Source organism: Saccopteryx leptura, chromosome 7, assembly GCF_036850995.1.
Source record: "Saccopteryx leptura isolate mSacLep1 chromosome 7, mSacLep1_pri_phased_curated, whole genome shotgun sequence".
Classification (NCBI taxonomy): Eukaryota; Metazoa; Chordata; class Mammalia; order Chiroptera; family Emballonuridae; genus Saccopteryx; species Saccopteryx leptura.
Window position 1 is genome coordinate 113,421,925 of NC_089509.1, and position 20,449 is coordinate 113,442,373.

At 42.0% G+C, this 20,449-nt stretch overlaps 1 protein-coding gene across 3 annotated transcripts in view; it reads left to right on the forward strand.

The window, feature by feature from the left end:
• CAB39 (calcium binding protein 39) overlaps positions 1-20,449 on the forward strand; it is an 80,212-nt gene that overhangs the window by 27,166 nt on the left and 32,597 nt on the right. For 2 of the 3 annotated variants that reach the window (XM_066345093.1, XM_066345095.1), the window contains exon 2: positions 4,816-4,971. In XM_066345093.1, the coding sequence (XP_066201190.1) occupies positions 4,858-4,971 (114 nt within the window). In that variant the 5' untranslated portion in view covers positions 4,816-4,857. Of the gene's footprint in view, positions 1-349; positions 472-4,815; positions 4,972-20,449 lie in introns of all 3 variants that reach the window. The other variant, XM_066345094.1, reaches the window with a different exon arrangement.

Consider the following 20,449-nt stretch of genomic DNA (forward strand, 5'->3'; position numbering starts at 1 on the left):
ACCCTTCAATGTCCCGGAGCACTGTGACTGGTATGGTACTGCTTTTATGTTGCATGGTGTTGGGCACTTCACTCCTGTGTTGAATTAGAGTGGGCTGAAGAGATGCTATCATTTGAGCACTGTTGGGTATTTGGTGTTCGACAAAGGGATTAACTCCTGGGTCTTATAAGAATTGAAATAAGGAGACTGAGCAAGAGTTGAAGCAATGAAGCTCAGCTCTTCTTAAAACTAAGTTTGTATTTTATTCCAAATCTTTTCTGTTGGTCTTTATAATCACTAAAATCAATTAGTGATTTATAAATCTGTTTAATCATGCATATTTTAAAAAGTTTTTGTTTATTGATTTCAGCAAGGAGGAAGGGAGAGGAGAGACAACATCAGTCTGTTCCTGTATGTGCCCCAAGCAGGGATTGAACTGGCAGCCTCTGTGCTTCGGGACGATGCTCTAACCAGCTGACCTACCCAACTAGGGTGACCATGCATCTTTTCTAAAAATAAAATTGAACCGAATAGAAAGTGTCAGTTTTAGCTGTGTGTGTGTAATTAAATAAACTTCTTACTTGTAGATCATGATCCAAGTTTGAAAAACACTGCTGGTTCTACTGGCTCTATCTAGCTTTCATGATTAGTAAGATTAGTTCATTGATAGCCTACTTTTCTCTGTCATTTAGCCTTCCATTCATTCCATTAAATTGTCTTATGGACAGTACGTTCATTGTATTAAAGATGGATTGTTTTATATTATCTATTGGCTTTTAAACTTAGTTTTTATGTTTATTAAAATTATACATATTTGTAATTGAAGGAGGCAAATAGTTACAAAAAAGGCTTAGAAGGAAAAAATACCAGTTCCCCCTTTTCCCTCTCCCCAGAAATACTTCCCTTTTAACTCCTTGGATTGATTGTTTTTGGTATCTTTCTCTGTATCTAATGAGCATACTTGTATGACACATCCATGATTTCACCCTGTTACTCATAACATTTGCCTCAAGGTACTTACGTTTTCTTTATTACACTCATAAATTCAGTAACAATCAATACTCAGCTCTATGCTTCTTAAGCTAACATTTAATAAGAGCTTTTATTTCTTAAATCATCATTCTTCTTACCCTTTTAGCAATGTTCTAGGCACATGTATTGTCTTCCTACTTGGTCATCACTTAGGAGCCATTCATTAGTTATTTTAAAAGTTGGATCATTAATTGGCATACATTAATATAAGATATGTAAGCTTAATACATAGCAAACTTAGACATAAGAAATTCTAAGGCAGAAGTTTTTCTGTTTTTGTTTTTTAGAGAGAAGAGACAGAGACAGAAAGGTAGAGAGATGAGAAGCATCAACTATGTAGTAATTGCAGCACTTTAGTTATTCATTGATTGCTTCCCATATGTGCCTTGACTGGGGGCCTCTGGCTGAGCCAGTGACCTCTTGCCAACACCAGTGACCTTGGGCTTCAAGCCAGCAACCATGGGACCATATTGATGATCCCATGCTCAAGCCTGCAATGTGCCCTTAAGCTGGTGACGTTGGGGTTTTGATTTGAACCAGGGACCTCAGGGTCCCAGGTCAGCGCTCTATCCACTGTGCCACCACCAGTCAGGCTAAGGTAGAAGTTTTAAGTGATGTTATTTACTTGTCTTTGCCTTGAAGAATCCTTGGCCGTTGAGTTGTGTAAGAATTGGTGAATTTGAGGACCTCAAGGAAAGAAAGTAAAGGATTTATTACAATCATACTTTAAAATAACTGACTAGTTCTTATTTATAGTTTTATAATGACTATTTATATAATTTTTATTTCTTTTTTTACTTAATAATTATACTTTATAATTTTAAAAACAATAAATCATAAAAGAATATATTAAGTGGGGGGGTGAGAAGGGGAACGGGAGAGCAAATATGAGCATTTCATGAATAGCTTTACTTCTGTAACTGGATCCTGTTGTGTGTCCACTTCTTGTTTTGGGTACTTGTTACTAACTGTATTTTCTCAAAGTACAGTCTTATTAATTCATATGTTCTGCAAAATCTTGGCTGCTTGGCGTACTAATTACGAGAAATGATTGTGTCACACCTTCTTATCTATGTTCTCTTCAGCAGCTGCACTCTTTGCTATGACTAGTATTTGGTGTGGTAGGACTTTTTAAAAGCCCCATTGCTGACTGGCCAGGCGGTGGCACAGTGGTTAGAGCGTAGGACTGGGATGCAAAAGACCCAGGTTCGAGACCCTGAGATCACCAGCTTGAACGCAGGCTCATCTGGTTTGAGCAAGGCTCACCAGCTTGGACCCAAGGTTGCTGGCTCGAGCAAGGGGTTACTCGATCTGCTGTAGCCCCATGGTCCAGGCACATATGAGAAAGCAATCAATGAATAACTAAGGTGTTGCAATGAAAAACTAATAATTGATGCTTCTCATCTCTCTCCATTCACATCTGTCTGTCCCTATCTCTGACTCTCTCTCTGTCCCTGTAAAAAATAAATAAATAAAATAAATAAAAGCCCCATTGCTTTGGAAAGTCGCTTCTTCTGCCATTTAACCAGAGCTGAAAATATCTTCATTGCATAGCACCATAACAATTCCTGCAAAATACTGTTACGTTCCCACCCTCCACCCAGTGCTGACCTGTGGCGTCACTGCCCTTGGTTGCAGAGTGTAACTAGAAAAGGTATTTTCAGAGAGTTTATTGTGTGAATCTGCTATGTTTATGGAGAATCAACCTGTATTGCCCCTCACTCCCTCAAAAAAAAAAAAAAAAAAAAAAGTTAAAAAAAGAAAAACATAATGGAAAAGAATGACCCAGGATTTGTGTCCCATCTAGCCAAGTAATCATTTGGGAATAATTCGCCTATCTTTGACCCAAATTCCTTGTCATAGAAAAGATATTCAGAAGTAAATTTATGCACACCTTTGAGTTTTGAGAACCTATGTTTGACGACATTTCTCTTTGGTTAAAGAGGATGTGGTTTTAATTTCACCAGTAGGGTTTACAAACTGACAGAAGGTGAGCTAGATAGGTAATTTGGGTATAGAGAGTGCTTAGAACAGGTCACATCAAAACATGCCACAAAATAGCACTACCTGTTTGTAATTTAATTGTAGATTTAACATTAGCATTTATTTGCATGCTCCCCTCCCCAAATGTTTATTTGTAAAATGATATGTAGGTCACTGTATCTAAACTCTAGAGAAAAACATTCAAATACTTGCTTCAAAAGAAGTCTTAGACAAGATTCAAAAGAAGTATTATAGTGCTATGCAATAGTGATGTTTATGTGGACTTGGGGGAAGAAAGTAGGATTGAGGTGTCTGAGATTTGCCTCTCTGATTTGGCAGTGGTGAGGGTAGGCTCCAGGGGCAGTTAAATATAGGAGTTTGGGATTCACAGTTTGAAAACCACTGATCTAAGTGATCTATAGGTTTCTTAAAAGTGTTATCCTTTGGTATCTTATATGAGGTTTAATGCCTATGTGTGTAACTTTAGTCAAAGAAATTGTAACTTCTGGCATGTTCCCCAAGTTACTTACATTGTTTGTCTTTGTTTTATCAAGGTGGTTCTTGGAATAGTTAATGTCTTCATTTGCATGATGTAATATTTATGTGGTAGAAATGTTGTTTTCTACTACCCACAAAAATTAAGAACTGCCAGATGTTCATTATCCACAGGTTGTTGTTATCCAGTGAGTTCCTTCGTAGGAGATAGTCGTATCCAGGTAGAAGGACACATTGAAACTGGCACTTGAAGGATTTAAGGACCTGATGGGAGATTGGCCCAAGGCTCTGTGCAAGGTTCTCAGCTCTGAGACCTTGTGACTAAGAGGGTGGCGGGCTGTGTGTGTGTACACCAGGGTGCGCAGAAAGAACAGCAAGGTGAGCACAGAAGGGAAGCCTCTGAAAAGACCCAGATGGGCTGACTGCTGTGCTATCTGGTGAGCCTTACCTAACTTTTTGACTCAGTTTCCTCAACTGTAATGTAGAGATATCTATTAATTGAAGGTATGATGTGTTAATTAAGGACAATGGGAGTCAAAACAGACCTGAGCTAGTCTCACCCCTTAGTGCTCAGCATCGGCCAGGTAGAACTAGCCAGTTGCCTGTGAGTGAGAGCTGCCGCCCCTCCTTGGTCAGCACCTGCATGTTCTTCCTCAGATGGGTGGCTGATTGGGAGAGAAGTAATAAAACTTTTCAACGGGTTTTGAAAAGTACAAGTGTTCTACTATTCTTTTTTTTTTTTTTTTTTTTTTCATTTTTCTGAAGCTGGAAACGGGGAGAGACAGTCAGACAGACTCCCGCATGCGCCCGACCAGGATCCACCCGGCACGCCCACCATGGGGCGACGCTCTGCCCACCAGGGGGCGATGCTCTGCCCATCCTGGGCGTCGCCATGTTGCGACCAGAGCCACTCTAGCGCCTGGGGCAGAGGCCACAGAGCCATCCCCAGCGCCCGGGCCATCTTTGCTCCAATGGAGCCTTGGCTGCGGGAGGGGAAGAGAGAGACAGAGAGGAAAGCGCGGCGGAGGGGTGGAGAAGCAAATGGGCGCTTCTCCTGTGTGCCCTGGCCGGGAATCGAACCCGGGTCCTCCGCACGCTAGGCCGACGCTCTACCGCTGAGCCAACCGGCCAGGGCCAAGTGTTCTACTATTCTAAGATCTCTGTATTGTTTCTCGCATAAACTGATAGGTTTCCCAGTTCCTACTGATATTGATAGTCGGGTAAAATGACTTTCTCAAACACTGGTTTTCTTTCCAGATTAGAATTTAGAAAGTATCTTCTGTTGACACCACTTTTTTCTTACTTGGACCTTGTGCTGTGTCCCAGGTAAAGCAGGCAGAGCCCAGCGAGGCATCCGTCGCCGCCGCCATGCCATTCCCATTTGGCAAGTCGCACAAGTCCCCAGCAGACATCGTGAAGAACCTCAAGGAGAGCATGGCCGTTCTGGAGAAGCAGGACATTTCGGACAAAAAGGCAGAAAAGGTCTGTATTTGCCACTAGCACATATTTTCGATCTTTTGATTAGAAGCAAATATAAGACAAATTAATTGATGATTTTAAAAATTAATAAATCTCAATTAGGGCTTATTTTGGGTTTTTAAAATATAGTCCTAAAGTGACATTGACTGCTGGTTAAACACCACATTTTCTCCTGTACTGCTGTCTACCAAACATATAGCTAATTCTTTTCTCTATTTTTCATCTGAGGATTTCAAGGTTATTTCAATTTTTTCATTGTTGATTCCTAAAATAAGTGTTTCACCAGTAAGTCTTTTTCTTTCTTTCTTTTTTTTTTAGAGAGACAGGAAGGAAAGAGAGAAATGAGAAGCATCAACTTAGAGTTGCTTCACTTTAGTGTTTTTAATTAATTCTTCTCATACGTGCCTTGACAGAGGTAGGCGGCAGGGAGGGGCTCAAGCCAAGCCATTGACCCCTTGCTCAAACCAGTGACCTTGGGATCCTGTCAGTGACCCCGCGATCAAGATGGCAAGCCCGCGCTGTAGCTGGCATTCTCAGGGTTTCAAGCTGGGGCCCTCCGCATCCTGGGCCGATGCTTAATCCACTGTGCCGCCAACAGTCAGGCCCAGTGGTCTTCCCAGGGAGCCACCTCTCCTGGTCTTCTCTCTGTAGCCCCCATGTCCATGATGAGTGTCTTCCTCTCCCAGTCCTCGCAACCCCAAATCCGACTCTCGTTCCAGGCTGGTCTCCCCACTCTCCTCTAAAACGTCATCTTCCACCAAATAGCATGGCCCCTACTTTGTGAGGGGTTTACAGATTGATCCTGACTTCTTTACCTTCTCAGTGAACATCCTCATGACCTTTCTTTCTTCTAAAATTTCTCCCTTGCCTTCAATTTTCAGTGAAGATTTCTTGAGTGGCACATAAGACCCTTTGTAACCTCATCTCTGCTTCTCTAGGTGGATTTCAGCCCCTCCCTTAATCTGGGTGTTCTAGCACCTTAGCTTGCCTATGTTCATGGAAACAACCAAAGCAAATAATCAGCTCTGCTGTCTCTCATGCCTTTGTCTTATTCTCCCTGGTCCATTTCCACTTCACCCCACTCATCTTTCACAAACCCCTGTGCTTTTCTTTTATAACTGAGTTCACGGCGGTAAAAATTACAGTGCTAGCTAGGTTTGAGTCAGCACCCTCAGTGCAAGTGACAGTATAGTGGGGAAAGGCAAAGAATGTGTTAGTTTGATATGAAAACAGTTTTGACCCCACAGGCCCCCTTGAAAGGGTCTTGAGGGACCCCACACTTTGAAACCTATTGTGATAGTTAATGAAAAGAGAATGTGTGTGTGTGTGGGTGCTGTCAGGGAGGGGAGCACCCTAATTTAGGTGCGTCACTGGGGTAGGTCTTCCTGGGGAAGTGGCATTGCAGATGAATCTCACAATGATAGAAAATGGGCTCAGCCTCTGATGGAGTTCATATCATCTACATGACTAAAGTCAGTGGTTTTCAACAAGCAGCAGTTTTGCCCTTTACGGGGACGTTTTGACAATGCGTGGAGACGTTGTTAGTTATAACACAGGGATCTGCTACTGGCATCTCGTAGGTACAGGCCAAGATGCTGCTTCCTCATCCTCTCCAGGAACTATGGGGCCCAAAATGTCAGGGACTCCTGCTCTAAACCTAAGCACAAATAGACGTGCTTTTATTAGAGTAAACACAGCAAAGAAGAACAGTTGGGTTTATGAAAAATAAATTTCATTTCAAAGGAGGGGGAGCAACTCTGAAGAACCATCCATATGTAAACTACTTATTCTGAAATAGATTAAGAATAAGGAGAAAAGCCCTAAAATTTATGATTCACTTTTTATCAAGCTTCAGTGAAAGGGAACTGAGACCTGAAAGCGATGAAAAGATAAAATCTATTTAGTAAATTAAAAACCATGGAAAACCACTTTGACATCATACTGAAGACTGAATAGTTGAAGCTAGTTTCAGTTAAACCAGGTGCTTGCGGGCTAGTTTAACGTTAAAAAATGAATCAATGTAATTTATGGTATTGACATATTACATGTCAGTAAACAGGGAAAATAAAAAACAGCCTTCATTTTTTATTAAAAACGCTGCAGGCCCTGGCTGGTTGGCTCAGTGGTAGAGTGTTGGCCTGGCGTGCTAGAGTCCCAGGTTCGATTCCTGGCCAGGGCATACAGGAGAGGCGCCCATCTGCTTCTCCACTCCTCCCCCTCTCCTTCCCCTCATGCAGCCAAGGCTCCATTGGAGCAAAGTTGGCCCGGGCACTGAGGATGGCTCTGTGGCCTCTGCCTCAGGCGCTGGACTGGCTCTGGTCGCAACAGAGCGACGCCCCGGATGGGCAGAGCGTCGCCCCCTGGTGGGCATGCCAGGTGGATCCCGGTCGGGCGCATGTGGGAGTCTGTCTGACTGCCTTCCCGTTTCCAGCTTCAGAAAAATACAGAAAAAAAACCCAAAAAACCCCAAAACGCTGCAAACTTCGAATAGCAAAGAACTTTCACACCATAACATGAAGGGCATCTACAGAAACACTACACCTCGCATAGCACATGATATGAAAAGCTGAATTCCCATCTCCAAGAACAAGAACAAGACAGGGATGTCCACTCCTACCACTTCTGTTCAACTTTGTACTTAGAGGTTCTAGCCTGTGCATTCAGACAAGAAAAAGAAATATAGTAAAAGGTATGGAAAGGCAGAAAAAACTATCTTTATCTGTGGATGACTTGATTGTCTACATAGAAAAGCTAAAGGAATTTATTAAAAAAGCTCATAGGATTAGTGCGTGAATTTAGTAGGGTCACAGGTTACATCATCAATATTATAAAGAGCAATTATATTTCTGTATAGTAGCAACAAAAAAAACAAAATTGAAATCTAAAAAACCATTTGGAACAGCATCAAAAAATATGAAATGTTTCAGGATAATCTGACAGTGTAAAAGGCCTGTACACTGAAAAATATAAAATATTTCTGAAAGATGAAAACCTAAGTAAGTGGGAGATAATACCTTGTTTATGGGTTTGAAGACTCAATATTGTTAAAATGTCAGTTCTTTCCAAATTAATTTGTAGATTTATTGCAATGCCAAAAAAGTTTTTTGTAGAAATTGACAAGCTTGTTCCAAAATTTGTATGGAAATGCAGAGGACTTAAAATAATCAGAACAACTTGGAACGAAAACAGAGTTGTAGGGCTCATACCATCTGATTGTAAGAATTATAATCAAAAGTGTGATACTGACTTAAAGATAGATATAGATCAATGTAACAGAATAGAGAACCCAGAAATAAGCCTACATATGTATGGAAAATTTTTGACAAAGGTGCAAATGCAATGAAATGGAGAAAGAATAGTTGTTTCACCAATTGGTGCTGAATGTATTTGATAGCCACATATGCAAAAAAATAAAAGGATCCCACACCTCATGCCATACATAAAAATTAACTCAAAATGCATCACACAACTAAATGCAAAACAAGGTAAGTCACAGACCAAGAGAAAATCTTTGCAAAGCATTTATATGATAAAAGATTGCATCCAAAACTTAATAAGAAAACAAATAATCCAGTAAAAAGTAGGCAGGAAATTTGACTATATACTTCATCAAAGAAGATATACAGATTTCAGATAAGTACTTGAAAAGATGTTAATCATAAGCCCTGGCCAGGTAGCTCATTTGGTTAGAGCATCATCCCAGTATGCCAAGGTTGCTGGTTCAATCCCTGGTCAGGAAATATGAATGCATAAATAAGTGGAAAAACAAGTCAATGCTCTCTCTTTTGCTCTCAAAATCAATAAATTTTTAAAATTTAAGATATTAAATATCAGGGAATTGCAAAGTAAAGATATGATGAGTTACCACTGCACACTAATAGAATGGCTGAAATTGAAATTGCTGCCTATACCAATATTGGTGATTATGCAGAGCAACTGGAACGGCTGGTTCCACTTTGGAAAGACAGTTTGGCAGTTTCTTAAAAAGCTGAACTTGTATGTAACCACTTCACTTTTAGGTATTTACCCAACAGAACAAGAAATATATGTTCATGCAAAGACTTGTATGTAAATGTTCATAGCATTTTTATTTGTAATAGTCCAAAATAGAAAGAGCCCAGGTGTGTAAATAAACTAGATGGGTGGGGTACACTGCTGGTACGGAATACTACTCAGCAATAAAAAAGAGTCAACTATTGCTATACACACCAGCTTGGACTCCAGTGCTGAATGAAAGAAGTCAGACTATAAAGAGTACATAATGTTTGGGTCTATTTCTGCAAAACTATGGAAACCATAATGACAGAACAGATCAGTAGTCACTTTGGCTTTGGCAGGTATTTGGGGGGAGGGTCAGAGTTGGGATAATGGAGTAAGTGGACTGCAGAAGCATCTGGTGGTGATAGATGTGTTCGTGATCTTGTTGGATCATGAGTGTAAATAAGTCCCAGCGTATCAAAGTGTACCCATAAAATATATGTAGCTTGTTGTATGTCAATGATAATTCATTAAAGGGTTAAAAAAAATAAAAAGACTCCCCATGAACCAAAACTGAAGTAATGGTGGCTTGGAAAGCACAGATTTTGGCCCTGAGAATACATCACGTAATAGAGCCTCCAGAAAGACTGTGGAAAGCCTAGGTTGATAAAATAGAAATATACTACTTAAATTCAAAGTGATCATCTTCTCTGTACAGACAAGTCCACACTCGAGGGTGTAGAGAAACTAGAGTGGGTTGAGAAGGGTGTGACCAGGCTGATAGAGAAGTTCAAAAGTCTGCCATGAGGAATAGTTGAAAGAAATGGAGGTGTGCAGCAAGGAAGAATAAAGATTGAACCCTAGAGCTCTTAGTCAAATATTTTGGGGAGATCATCTAATAGGAGGAAAAGGGAGGTTGCAGATAGAGGCAGAAATGATATTTATCCCTAACTCTGCCAAAGCCATGGTGAATAGTGCCTATTTCTGCTTTATTCATTATATCCATGGACATGTTCTCAGTCATTTCCTGTGATGTAGACAGATGATAAATATAACATTTAAGTGTTTGTTTACTTGTAATAGGTTGATACTTGTACTTGTTTTATATAGTACACAGTTGCTATATTAAGACTTGTGTATAGTGCAATAGATTAGTGCCATAGGAACTATGTCACACCTTTTTAAAAGAATCTGAAAACTACCCTCCTTATGCCTTTAGAAAAAAATGGTTTATCTTACCATTCTTATTTTTAGGTAAGTGGGGCATGGGGGTGTAGTGGGGTGGGGTGGGGTGGGATTTGTTCTTTCATTGCTGACAGCCCCAGGTCGGTTGTACGCAGCGACTATTTATACATTCTGCCCACCGCATGCTATATAAAAAGGTATGGCTGCCTCACTCAGCAGACACTCGGCTCCCTTCATCACTGTGAACACATGTGTTCGCGGTGCTGAATAGCTGTATTCACTCACTGCAGGAGAGGAATAAGGTCGCTGGCATGCTTACGAGGGGGAAGGGAGGAGTCTTTTCATAGCATAGCCATTTCACAGTGACTCATGGTTACTAAACTTGTTTAGAGTAATCTTTGACACCAGAAGGTTATTAATAGATTTTTTTAGTCCATGATCTTTTAGCTTACGAGACTACTCAGATATTTTCTTTAATAGTCATTTGTCATGTGTGTGTGTAGGATTTTTTTTTGAAAGTTAATACGGGAATTAATGTGATACTAGAATTGCTCTCATTATCAAATATTTGGCACCAACAATATATTACAGTATTACTTTCAGATTTCATCTCACATTCTTTATCTCAGTTTACCTTGATTTAAAAACATCCTTTTTTCACTGAGGTCATCTAATAGCTTTTTGAGGATTAAGTGATATTTAAGACAGTATATGTAGATAAGTATGTTTCTAGAGGGCTCTTGTTTAAAATGATTTTTCTTTATTTTGCTAAAGAGTTGGTATGAAGAAACTCAAAAAGGATAAAATATAAGACAAAACAAATCATTTAAACTCCCTCCCTATAAAAATGTCTCGGTTCTTTGAGGCATTTCTCAATAATAACTACTTACATGTAAATTCAATTATGTAAACTTAATGGTGAACAAAAACATAGAAAATTCTGTTTAGTAAATCACTTCAAAATTGTTTCTAAACAGGATGACTATAAACAGTGATTTGCATCTCAACTATGGAAATTTTATACAGCGTATAGTATGACAGTCTTTTGCACAAGACTCCCAACTTGATGGAATTGACAGATATTTTAGTGCCCTCATACATTTGGGCACATGGGTCAAAATTTTCCCCTCATCTTAAGGAGTTTACAATCTAGAAGAGGAAATAATACTATATGGTATAGAGGTACTTGGCGGTATCAGTGAAATTCTGTGGGAATCAAAAGGATAAGACAGCACCTCCTTAGAGACAGCATTAAGTTTGAAATGACACTGGAACTGGTTTTTAAGGTGTTTGGTAGGCGAAGAATGAGAGGGCACGGAATGTGAAACTGCATAATGTCTGGCGTGTTCAGGAAAACTGACAAGTTCAAGGTGGCTTAATACGGATGACTAGATAGAAATGAAAGGTGGGAAGTGAGGCTAAGAAGGAGGCTGTGGTAGATTCAACAGAGCCTTGCACACAACCTAAAGGTATACCTAGCTAAGGACATCTTCTGTTGCTGTTTTCCTTTGTTTTAAATCTTTATTTTTAAGTAATTATTAATTCACAGAAAGTTTTCCTAAAGAACACAAGGAGTCCTGTGTACCTTTTACCCAGATGCAGCATTTCACATCACTGTACAGTATCAAGCCTAGGAAATTGACAGTGGTACAGCCCATAGGCCTTACTCACATTTCACCAGTTTGATAAGTGTGTGTGTGTGAGTGTGTGTGGTTTTACAGTTTTATCACATGTACAGCTATGTGGTTTCTTTGTAACCATCACCACAATCAAGATTCAAGACCGACTGTTCCATCACCACAAGGCCCCTCTTGCTGTTTCCTTGTAGTCACACCTAGTTCCTCTCCCATCCTAGAACTCTTGCTGATAACCACTAATCTGTTGTTCAGATCTATAATTTTGTTATTTCAAGAATGTTTTCTAAATAGAATCATAGAGTAGGTAACCTTTTGAGACTGGCTTCTTTCACTCAGTTTAATTCCCATGAGATCCATCAAGTAGTGGGAGGCTCAGTAATTCCTTTTGCTTGCTGAGTAATGTTCCTTTCTGTGGATGCATCACAGTATGTTTAACCATTCACCTCATCAAGGACATCTAGACTGTTTCCAGTTTGTAGCTATTACAGGCAAAGCTGCTATGAGCACTTTTATACCAGTTTTATGTGAACTTAAGTTTTCCTTCCTCTGGGATAAATGCCCAAGAACACTATAATGAGTCATGGTAAACACATGTTTAGTTTTATAAGAAACCACCAAACTTTTCTAGAGTTGCAGCACCATTTTATGTTCCCATTAGCAGTGTTGCAAAGTCAGGTGGCATGAGATGAGAAGTGAGTTTGGGAAGATGGGTGTAATAACAGAAAGTGAACTTGGTAAGAGGACTCTGGTGACAAGGAAAGCTTAGAGGTGAGAAAGAGAAGCAAGACATGCGAGTAGATTTCTGAGGGAGAATGGAGAGGATCGATGGTTGTCTGCAACTGCAGGCTCACATACCCTTTGGCCTATCTTCTCTACCCACCAACTATCTTCCAAAGCATGAGTCAGTAAACTGGCCTGGGGCAGCCATTACCTGGTGTTGTAAATAAAGTTTTATTGGAACACAGTAATGCCCATTCATCAGCCTGCAGTCTGGCTGCTTTCCTGCTGCGGTGGCAGTTTGAGTAGTTGTGACAGACTGTATGACCCACAAAAAGTTTGCTACCTATTTGTCTAGAGAAACTTGATACTTCTGATGAGCTAGGTAGCAGGGAATCTTATTTTGGTTAGAAATGGAGTAGGGACCTGCCCTGTGGTGGCGCAGTGGATAAAGCATCAACCTGGAATGCTGTGGTTGCTGGTTCAAATCCCCAGGCTTGCCTGTTCAAGGCACATACAAGAAGGCAACTTACAAGCTGATGCTATCCGCTCCTCCCCCCTTATCTCTCCTCTCCTCTCTCAAAAAAATGAATAAATAAAATCTCAAAAAAAGAAAAGAAATGAAGTAGGGGCAGGAAAAGTATGTGTTTTGCAAATATGTGCAGAGTGCTTGTAGAGAAATAGGTCAACCATGGTTCTAAGTGTTCTTTCTCCAATCAGTTTTTGAGTTTTACTTTATTCTAATTTGTGCATTGGGATTCTTCATAAGATTTTTACTTTGAAAAATGGTGGCAGGTGGGAGCAAGGAGTTAGAATATCAGTGGCCACAAAAGCATTTAAAAACTAATGATTTAAAAGACCTCTGACATGTCTTTCAACACTTACAGTGCTGTGATTCCATACTGCAGCATCACTTCTAACTAAACATTTCAACTCAAAATTTATTTTCTCTGCCCCAGAAGTGGCCTCTCTCTTCCTGACCTATTGGCTTAAGAAATGTCTTTATATCTCTGGCTCAGAACCCAATAGTCATCAGATTCTTTCTCCCTTACTTCAGCATCTGTTTCCAAAGTCCTGTTTATTTGAAATCAGCTGGTGGGGGTGGAGGGCAGAGACGAGGCTGAAACTTGCCATTTCTCCGTCTTTCTCTTTTCATGAGCACTCTTGGTAATGTGGCATTAGTATGTGTGGGGTTGGAGGGGGGTGTGCTCGAGAGCTGTGCTTTATTAAGCCTGATGGTTTTAATTGATTTTTTAAAATTATTACTGATTTTAGAGTGAGGAAGGGAGAGACAGGGACATCAAGCTGTTCCTCTATGTGCCCTGACAGGGGATCGAACCAGCAACATCTACACTTCGGGACGATGCTTTAACCAACCAAGCTATCCAGCCAGGGCAGTTTTAATTGCTTTCTATATTTATCCAAAAATATTCAGAAGATACAACTGAGAATAAAGAAAATACAAAGCCCCTCTTAATTCCACCACCACATGAAATGACAACGCGGTGGAGTACCCTTATAGATTCTTGTTCACAGTTTCTCCACGCCCCTCCTCTCTGGGGCAGAAAAGGCAGTGAACGTAGGAGCACACTGTCTATAACCTGGTTTGTTTTCAATTTTAGTGTTAACATCTTTGCATGTCAGTCTAGATCTACTGAATCATTTTTAAAGCTTGCCATGATCTTGTTTCATTGGTACATCATGATTTAACCAGGTCAGTGGGTAACTTCTATTTCTAATTCCTTGCTACTATAAATGACACTGCTTGTAGTTATATCCTTGTGTGATTATCTGTTTCCCTCAGGTAAATTTCTAGAAGAATAATGGGTTATTTAGAAGAATTGTGCCTTTTACAGCTTTTTTTACATCGCCAAATTGCCCAATAGTAACGTTGTACCAATTTTTTTTATCACCAGGGTATTGTCTGGGAGTCTTAGCCTCTGATAGGAGGGAAAAAAGGTCTTATCATTTTAAGTGAATTATTATGAAGCTGACTATCTCTTTAGATTTTTGTTTTTCTTGGATTTTAGAGAGGAGAGAGAAGAGGGTGCTGGGAGCAGAAACCACTAGTTCCTTCCTAATAGACCGGTGTTTTGAACCAGCAACCTCAGCATTCTAGGTCGACCCTTTGTCTGCTGCGCCCCCTCAGCTTAGTCTAGACTATCTTTTTTAAGGTTATTTATATGCTTTTTAATTTTTGAATTAGTTATATCTACACTTTAATCATTTTACTCTTTTGCTATGTTTATCTTTTTTTTTATTTTATTTTTTTTAATTTATTCATTTTAGAAAGGAGAGAGGGGGAGAGAGAGAGAGAGGAGAGAGACAGAGAGAGAAGAGGGGGGAGGAGCAGGAAACATCAACTCCCATATGTGCCTTGACAGGCAAGCCCAGGGTTTTGAACTGGCAACCTCAGCATTTCCAGGTCGACGCTTTATCCACTGCGCCACCACAGGTCAGGCTGCTATGTTTATCTTTAAGCGTGCTTTATATATATATTAAGGTTAGGCGACACTAATAATTTTGTCTATTAAAAATTGGTGAGGGCGAAGGCAGGCCCAGTCTTATACCCCTCCAGATACAACCCTAGACCTCCATCTGTGAGTAGCCACCTTGTCACCTGTTGCTTACTACGGTGAGGCCACATGAGGATCTGCTGAGGAGGTGGGCCTTGTGTCCAGAGGAGGAGTGTGTGAGAAGGGCTCTGAGCCCTTCGGGAGCGTGGTCTGGAAGCCCTGGTGGAGAAGTGAGCATCTCCTCTCGTCTACTGAAAGTGTATTTTTGCATCACTACTTTGTATCTGAGTGGTTGCCACTGGTGCTGGTAAAACAGTATAGCAATGGGCACTGAGTTTTTGGAAGTCTTGAAATAGGCAATTTATACCAGGGTTTGGCTTGCTAGTTGCTTATTTTTCCACCTCCTTATATATTTCAATAGGAAAGCAAGCAATGGAAAGTCTCACAGCTTTAGTTCTAGTTGGGGGGGGGGGGGGTGTTATGGACACCAGCCTTAAAAATTTGAAGAGCTTACTTGTCTCCTCACCCTGTGACTGAAGAAGTATAGTTCTGTTGTCGTTACTATACTGCAATAAGTACTAGGAGTGAACTTCAGAATATTGGTTTTTGCTTAAGTTGATCCCATAGCTTAAATAACTTAATTTAAAAATAAGGGATTTTTTGTTTTGTTTTTTCAAATTATAAGAGAAAGCCCTGCCGGTTGGCTCAGTGGTAGAATGTTAGCACAGCATGTGGATGTCCCAGGTTCCGTTTCCGGTCAGGGCACACAGGAGAAGTGACTATCTGCTTTTCTATCCCTTCCCCTCTCCCTTCTCTCTCTCTCTTCCTTTCTCCTCCTCTCTCCCCCTCTCCCACAAGCATGGCTCAATTGGTTCAAGCACAATGGCCCCAGGCTCTGAGGTTGACTCCATGGAGCCTCTGCCTCAGGTGCTAAAAATAGCTCTGTTGCAAGCATGGACCCAGGTGGGCAGAGCATCGGCCCCAGACGGGTGGCCAGGTGGATCCTCGTCAGGGTGCATGCAGGAGTCTGTTTCTCTTTCTTCCCTCCTCTCACTTGGAAAAAGAAGAGAGAAAATTATATAGGAAAGTTTATTTAGAAAGTTACAGAGGTAGTAGAAGGGCCTGTTAGAGCTTCAGAGAAAGAGGGAGAGACAGACGCCCTGAGGGATGAAAGAGGGAGGAGAGGCTCGGCGTGGGCTTGCTTCCTGGCGTAGGACTAACACGCCTGGCCCCCTGGCAGTCAGCTCCGAGTCTCGACTCGGCTCTGCCAAGCCCCAGACTCTTCTCTGAGACCTGCTGTACTGGTGTCCCCACTGTAGGCTCCCTCCACGTGTGCTGGTTCAGTGCAGTCACACAGGCCCACCCCTCCTTAGAGCCGCTCCCCCAGCGGGTCAGCGGTGCGCACGTGGGTGAGGGATCACGCACGGCATCTTCCAGTCCAGTGAGGGTCTCGTCTCGCGTGTTTCTCCCCACAGCAGGTGTCATAAAACAGTTCGCTATGGTCGGTAGCCTGTGCTCACGGAACATAACATGAGGCTCCCTGACCACACGAGTGTGGCACCCGTGTCTCGGAACCCAGACAAGTAAGTCAGTTCACAGAATCATGGGGTAAAGCCATATGTAAGTGCCACTGTAGCCCCTGCAGTGAGGAGGGTGCAAGGAAGAGTAAACAGGCCCTTTGCAAAGCCCCTGAATACATGTCGTGGGGAAGGGGGGTGCGGATGCGAGGACACAGGACTGCCGGGCCAGGGCTGCAACAGGGCGACGGCGGAGCGGCGGGGGGGGGAGGGGGGACGGTTTGTGGGCACAGAGGCTCTGAGCGGAGTGGGGGCGTGAGGGCTCAGGCTTCGGGGCCACTGGAGGACAAAGAGGGATGCTCAGGGTGAGAGAGTGCGGGGCGCGGGCAGACGAGGGGTGGGAAAGCCTAGGTTTGAAACTGAGGTCTCACTAGGTGGGTGGGCCTCCGCAGCGTCTGGCCCAGCAGCCTTCCCTGAGGCCGCATGGCCCACACCGCTGTCCTCAGCCTGGGAACAGAGGAGGGGTACTCCTACCTGTGAGGAAAGGCAAAATAAGAGGATTGATGAACTTTTTTTTAATCTTATGAAATAGTTACAAAAGGAGTAACTTTCACCCAGCATCCGCAAATGATAACATTTTACATAACCATAGTAACCATAGTGAAATGGTCAAAGTCAGGAGAAACATGAACATAATACTATTAACTGATTCACAGACCTTTTTTCAGATTTCCTCAGTTTTCCTGCTTATGTCCTTTTTCAGGCCCAGCCCCAGCCCAGGACAGCACACTGAACTGAGCTGGAATGTCTCAACCTCCTTTAAGCCGGAACATGCTCAGTCTTGGCCTTTCAGACCCTTATCACTTTGGAAGAGTCCTGGCCGGGTACTTTATAGAATGTCCCTTAGGTTGCGTTTGGCTGATGTTTCTTCATGATTTGGTGCAGGTGATGCCTTTCTGGCAGGAACTCTGGGAGTGCTGCCCGGCCCCTGAAGCCAGCCAGTCGGGAGGCGAGTGAGGTCAATAGCTCGGTTACTGTGGTTACTGGTCACTTTGATCACGTGACTGATGTGTCTCCATGTAGAAGTACTGTTTCCTTTTGTCGTTAATAAGTCTCTCAGAGGAGTGGGTAACTTTTTTTAGTCTCCCAGGTGGTGCTGGTGTGTCTCAGGGTTGAGCCAGAGGGTGACAGATATGCACCAAATGGTGGAGGCAGCCGGGTGTTTTGTCGGAAAGTCTGTCTCAGTGTGGAAGGAGTGAAGGTGGGCGATCTGAGACGGGGCAGAGAGAGGGAGAGTCAAGTCTCCCGAGGGTAGTGGAGCAGTTTTTAAATACTTGCTGCTAGGGGTTCCTGGGTCTCAGTCCAGTTTGAAAGAAGGTTTCTGACCGGATTGCAGGCTGCCACACAGCGTGAGTCCCAGTGCAGCACGGCCCCCAGGCGCGCTGCTTTTCCTGCTGTGCTAAGCAGCCAGGAGCCTGAGCAAAGAGTGTTGAGTGAAGGACAGCCAGCGTTGACCAGGGCGGCGGCAGGCCTGCCGCTGCGGCCCCGGGCCCAGGCCACGTGGAACCTGCAGGCTTAGCAGCACAGGTACCACGCTCGCTCGAGGAGCCCAGTGGATTAGCTGACATGATGATCTCAGCAGATTGAAAAGGGTACAGGGTTTGGAGCTGTAAGTGTGAATAGCTGACTCAGTAGGTGTGAGGGGACAGACAGGGAGGTGACAGATAAGGACAGTGTGGTCAAAGAGGCAGAGAACACACTACCATGATGCAGGCAGGCCAGAGACAGGACTGGATGGGATCACTAATGTGAATGCTGGTGAAGGGAACCAAGTCAGTTGTAAACAAGGAGGTCAAGTTTATTTGTTCTGTGTGTGGCATCTTCATTCCATAAATACTTGCTGCGTTGCCTTTTCTGATGAAATATTTGACTTAAGCTATTCTGATCACCTTTTAGTAACATTTGAACAGTTTTTTAAAGCTTTTGTTTAATCAACTTATAATTGTTCATGTAATGGGGAACAGAAATCACAGCGATTATACACATAAATTTAAAAGTCATCAATTGAAATATGAACTTAATCTCTCTCACTTATCAGGACTGCTAGTAATAAAGTTGATGAATTTTAGTGTTTCTTTTATATCTGCTGATTATTCTACATATAGTAGATGGTGACTGACCATGGAAATGCCCAGGTTTGGAAGTCTCTTGTCTGCAAGACTATTCTTATTTCTGAATAGTTTGAGTCAGGCTTTTCACTGTTGAGACCCACTCCAGTCTCTAGCTTTTTATTTTGTATTGTTTTGACACTTTAAAATTTATTTGTTGATTTTAGAGAGAGGGTAAGGGAGAGAGACAGACAGACAGACAGAAACATCGATTCATTTCTGTTTGTGCCCTGATCGGGAATCAAACCTGCAACCTCTTAAGTACCCAGACGATACTCTAACCACCTGAGCTATCCGATCAGGACTGCGGCACTCTTTTTTAAGGAATGGTTAATAAATCTCCTTACATACATAGACATAATACTTAGTTACTTGTTAGAAATCTTAAAAATTTGGGGGGAGCTGTCTTGTGGGGATGAAAAAGAAGCAGAAATGAGAATGAGTACAGTATAGTGAACACTTGAATCTATTTATCTCATTCTCTTTATTATTTTGCTCTTTTAAAAAAGTAAAAGATGAATTGTAAAACATTCAAACAAATGTGAAGTACAACAAATGAAAATAGAAGTACTCTTTAGTACCCCTCCCCATACGCAGACTACACTGCCATGCTGTTGTCCTGCGAGGACACAGGAGGCCCTTTGCTTCCCAGTTAACTGTTCAGTAGAGTGCCTTCACTTCTCTTGGTGGAGGTTTCAAGGTGTCCTTCCTTCAGGTCCCTGTATCAGCACTACATTTCGGGGGAATTCATTGACTTCATGGTATCACACATTTCTTTACACCTAGTTTTTGTCCCGATTTTACATCCCAGTGAGCAAGTATGCTGATACTCAACCATCCATCAAGCATGTATGGTGTGCCCGTGAGCTCTGGGCTCCTAAATGAATGCAGAAGGAAACAAATTAATTGGAAATGACAAGGTCAATCAGCATTGTATACAGCTGGAGAAACACTTTGAAGAAGTACATGGTGGTATGAGAATGTATGATAGAATTTACCTAGAAAGACTTCTCTGAGGAAATGATCACTGAGTTGAGCAATGAAGGAACAATAAGTTGGCCAGGAGGTGGGGCAGGGTATGGGCACAAAGAACATTCCAAGCAAAGGAAACTGTATGTGCAAGGATTATTCTGAAAGGAGACTGTGTACACTAAAGGAGACTATTAGTGTACAGATAGAGATTGTAGTGCTGGTGTAGGGTCAGAGAGGAAAGGTCAGACCATGAGTGCTTTTAGGTCATGTTAAGAAGGAATTTTCTAGCCCTGGCTAGGTACCTCAGTTGGACTATTTCCACAATACGCCAAAGTTGTAGGTTCAATCCCTGGTCAGGACACATACAAGAATCAACCAGTGGATGCATAAATGGGTGGAACAACAAATTGAGGTTTCTCTTTGTCCCTTATTCTCTCGCTAAAATCAGTCAACAAATACTTTTCTAAGAAAAGAAGGAATTTTCTCCATCCTAAGAGCAGTCGGTGATTGAAGCATTATAAGTAGAGGAAATGATGGTCATTTGTGTATACAACGATCGCTGTAGGCATGATGTGGAGAAGGATTTGTAGGGGAGTCAAGGAAATAATAAGTAGGCTTTATAGTCAACTAGTTAGGTGGTAGTTTTGGGGACTCTGACTTGGGGTGGTATAGTACGGGGATTAATGAATAGGTTAGGGAGACTTGGTGATAAATTAGATATTGGGGCAAGGTGAGGGAGAGGCAAGAATTGATAATGATTCCTAAGTTTCTGACATGTATAAATATTATAT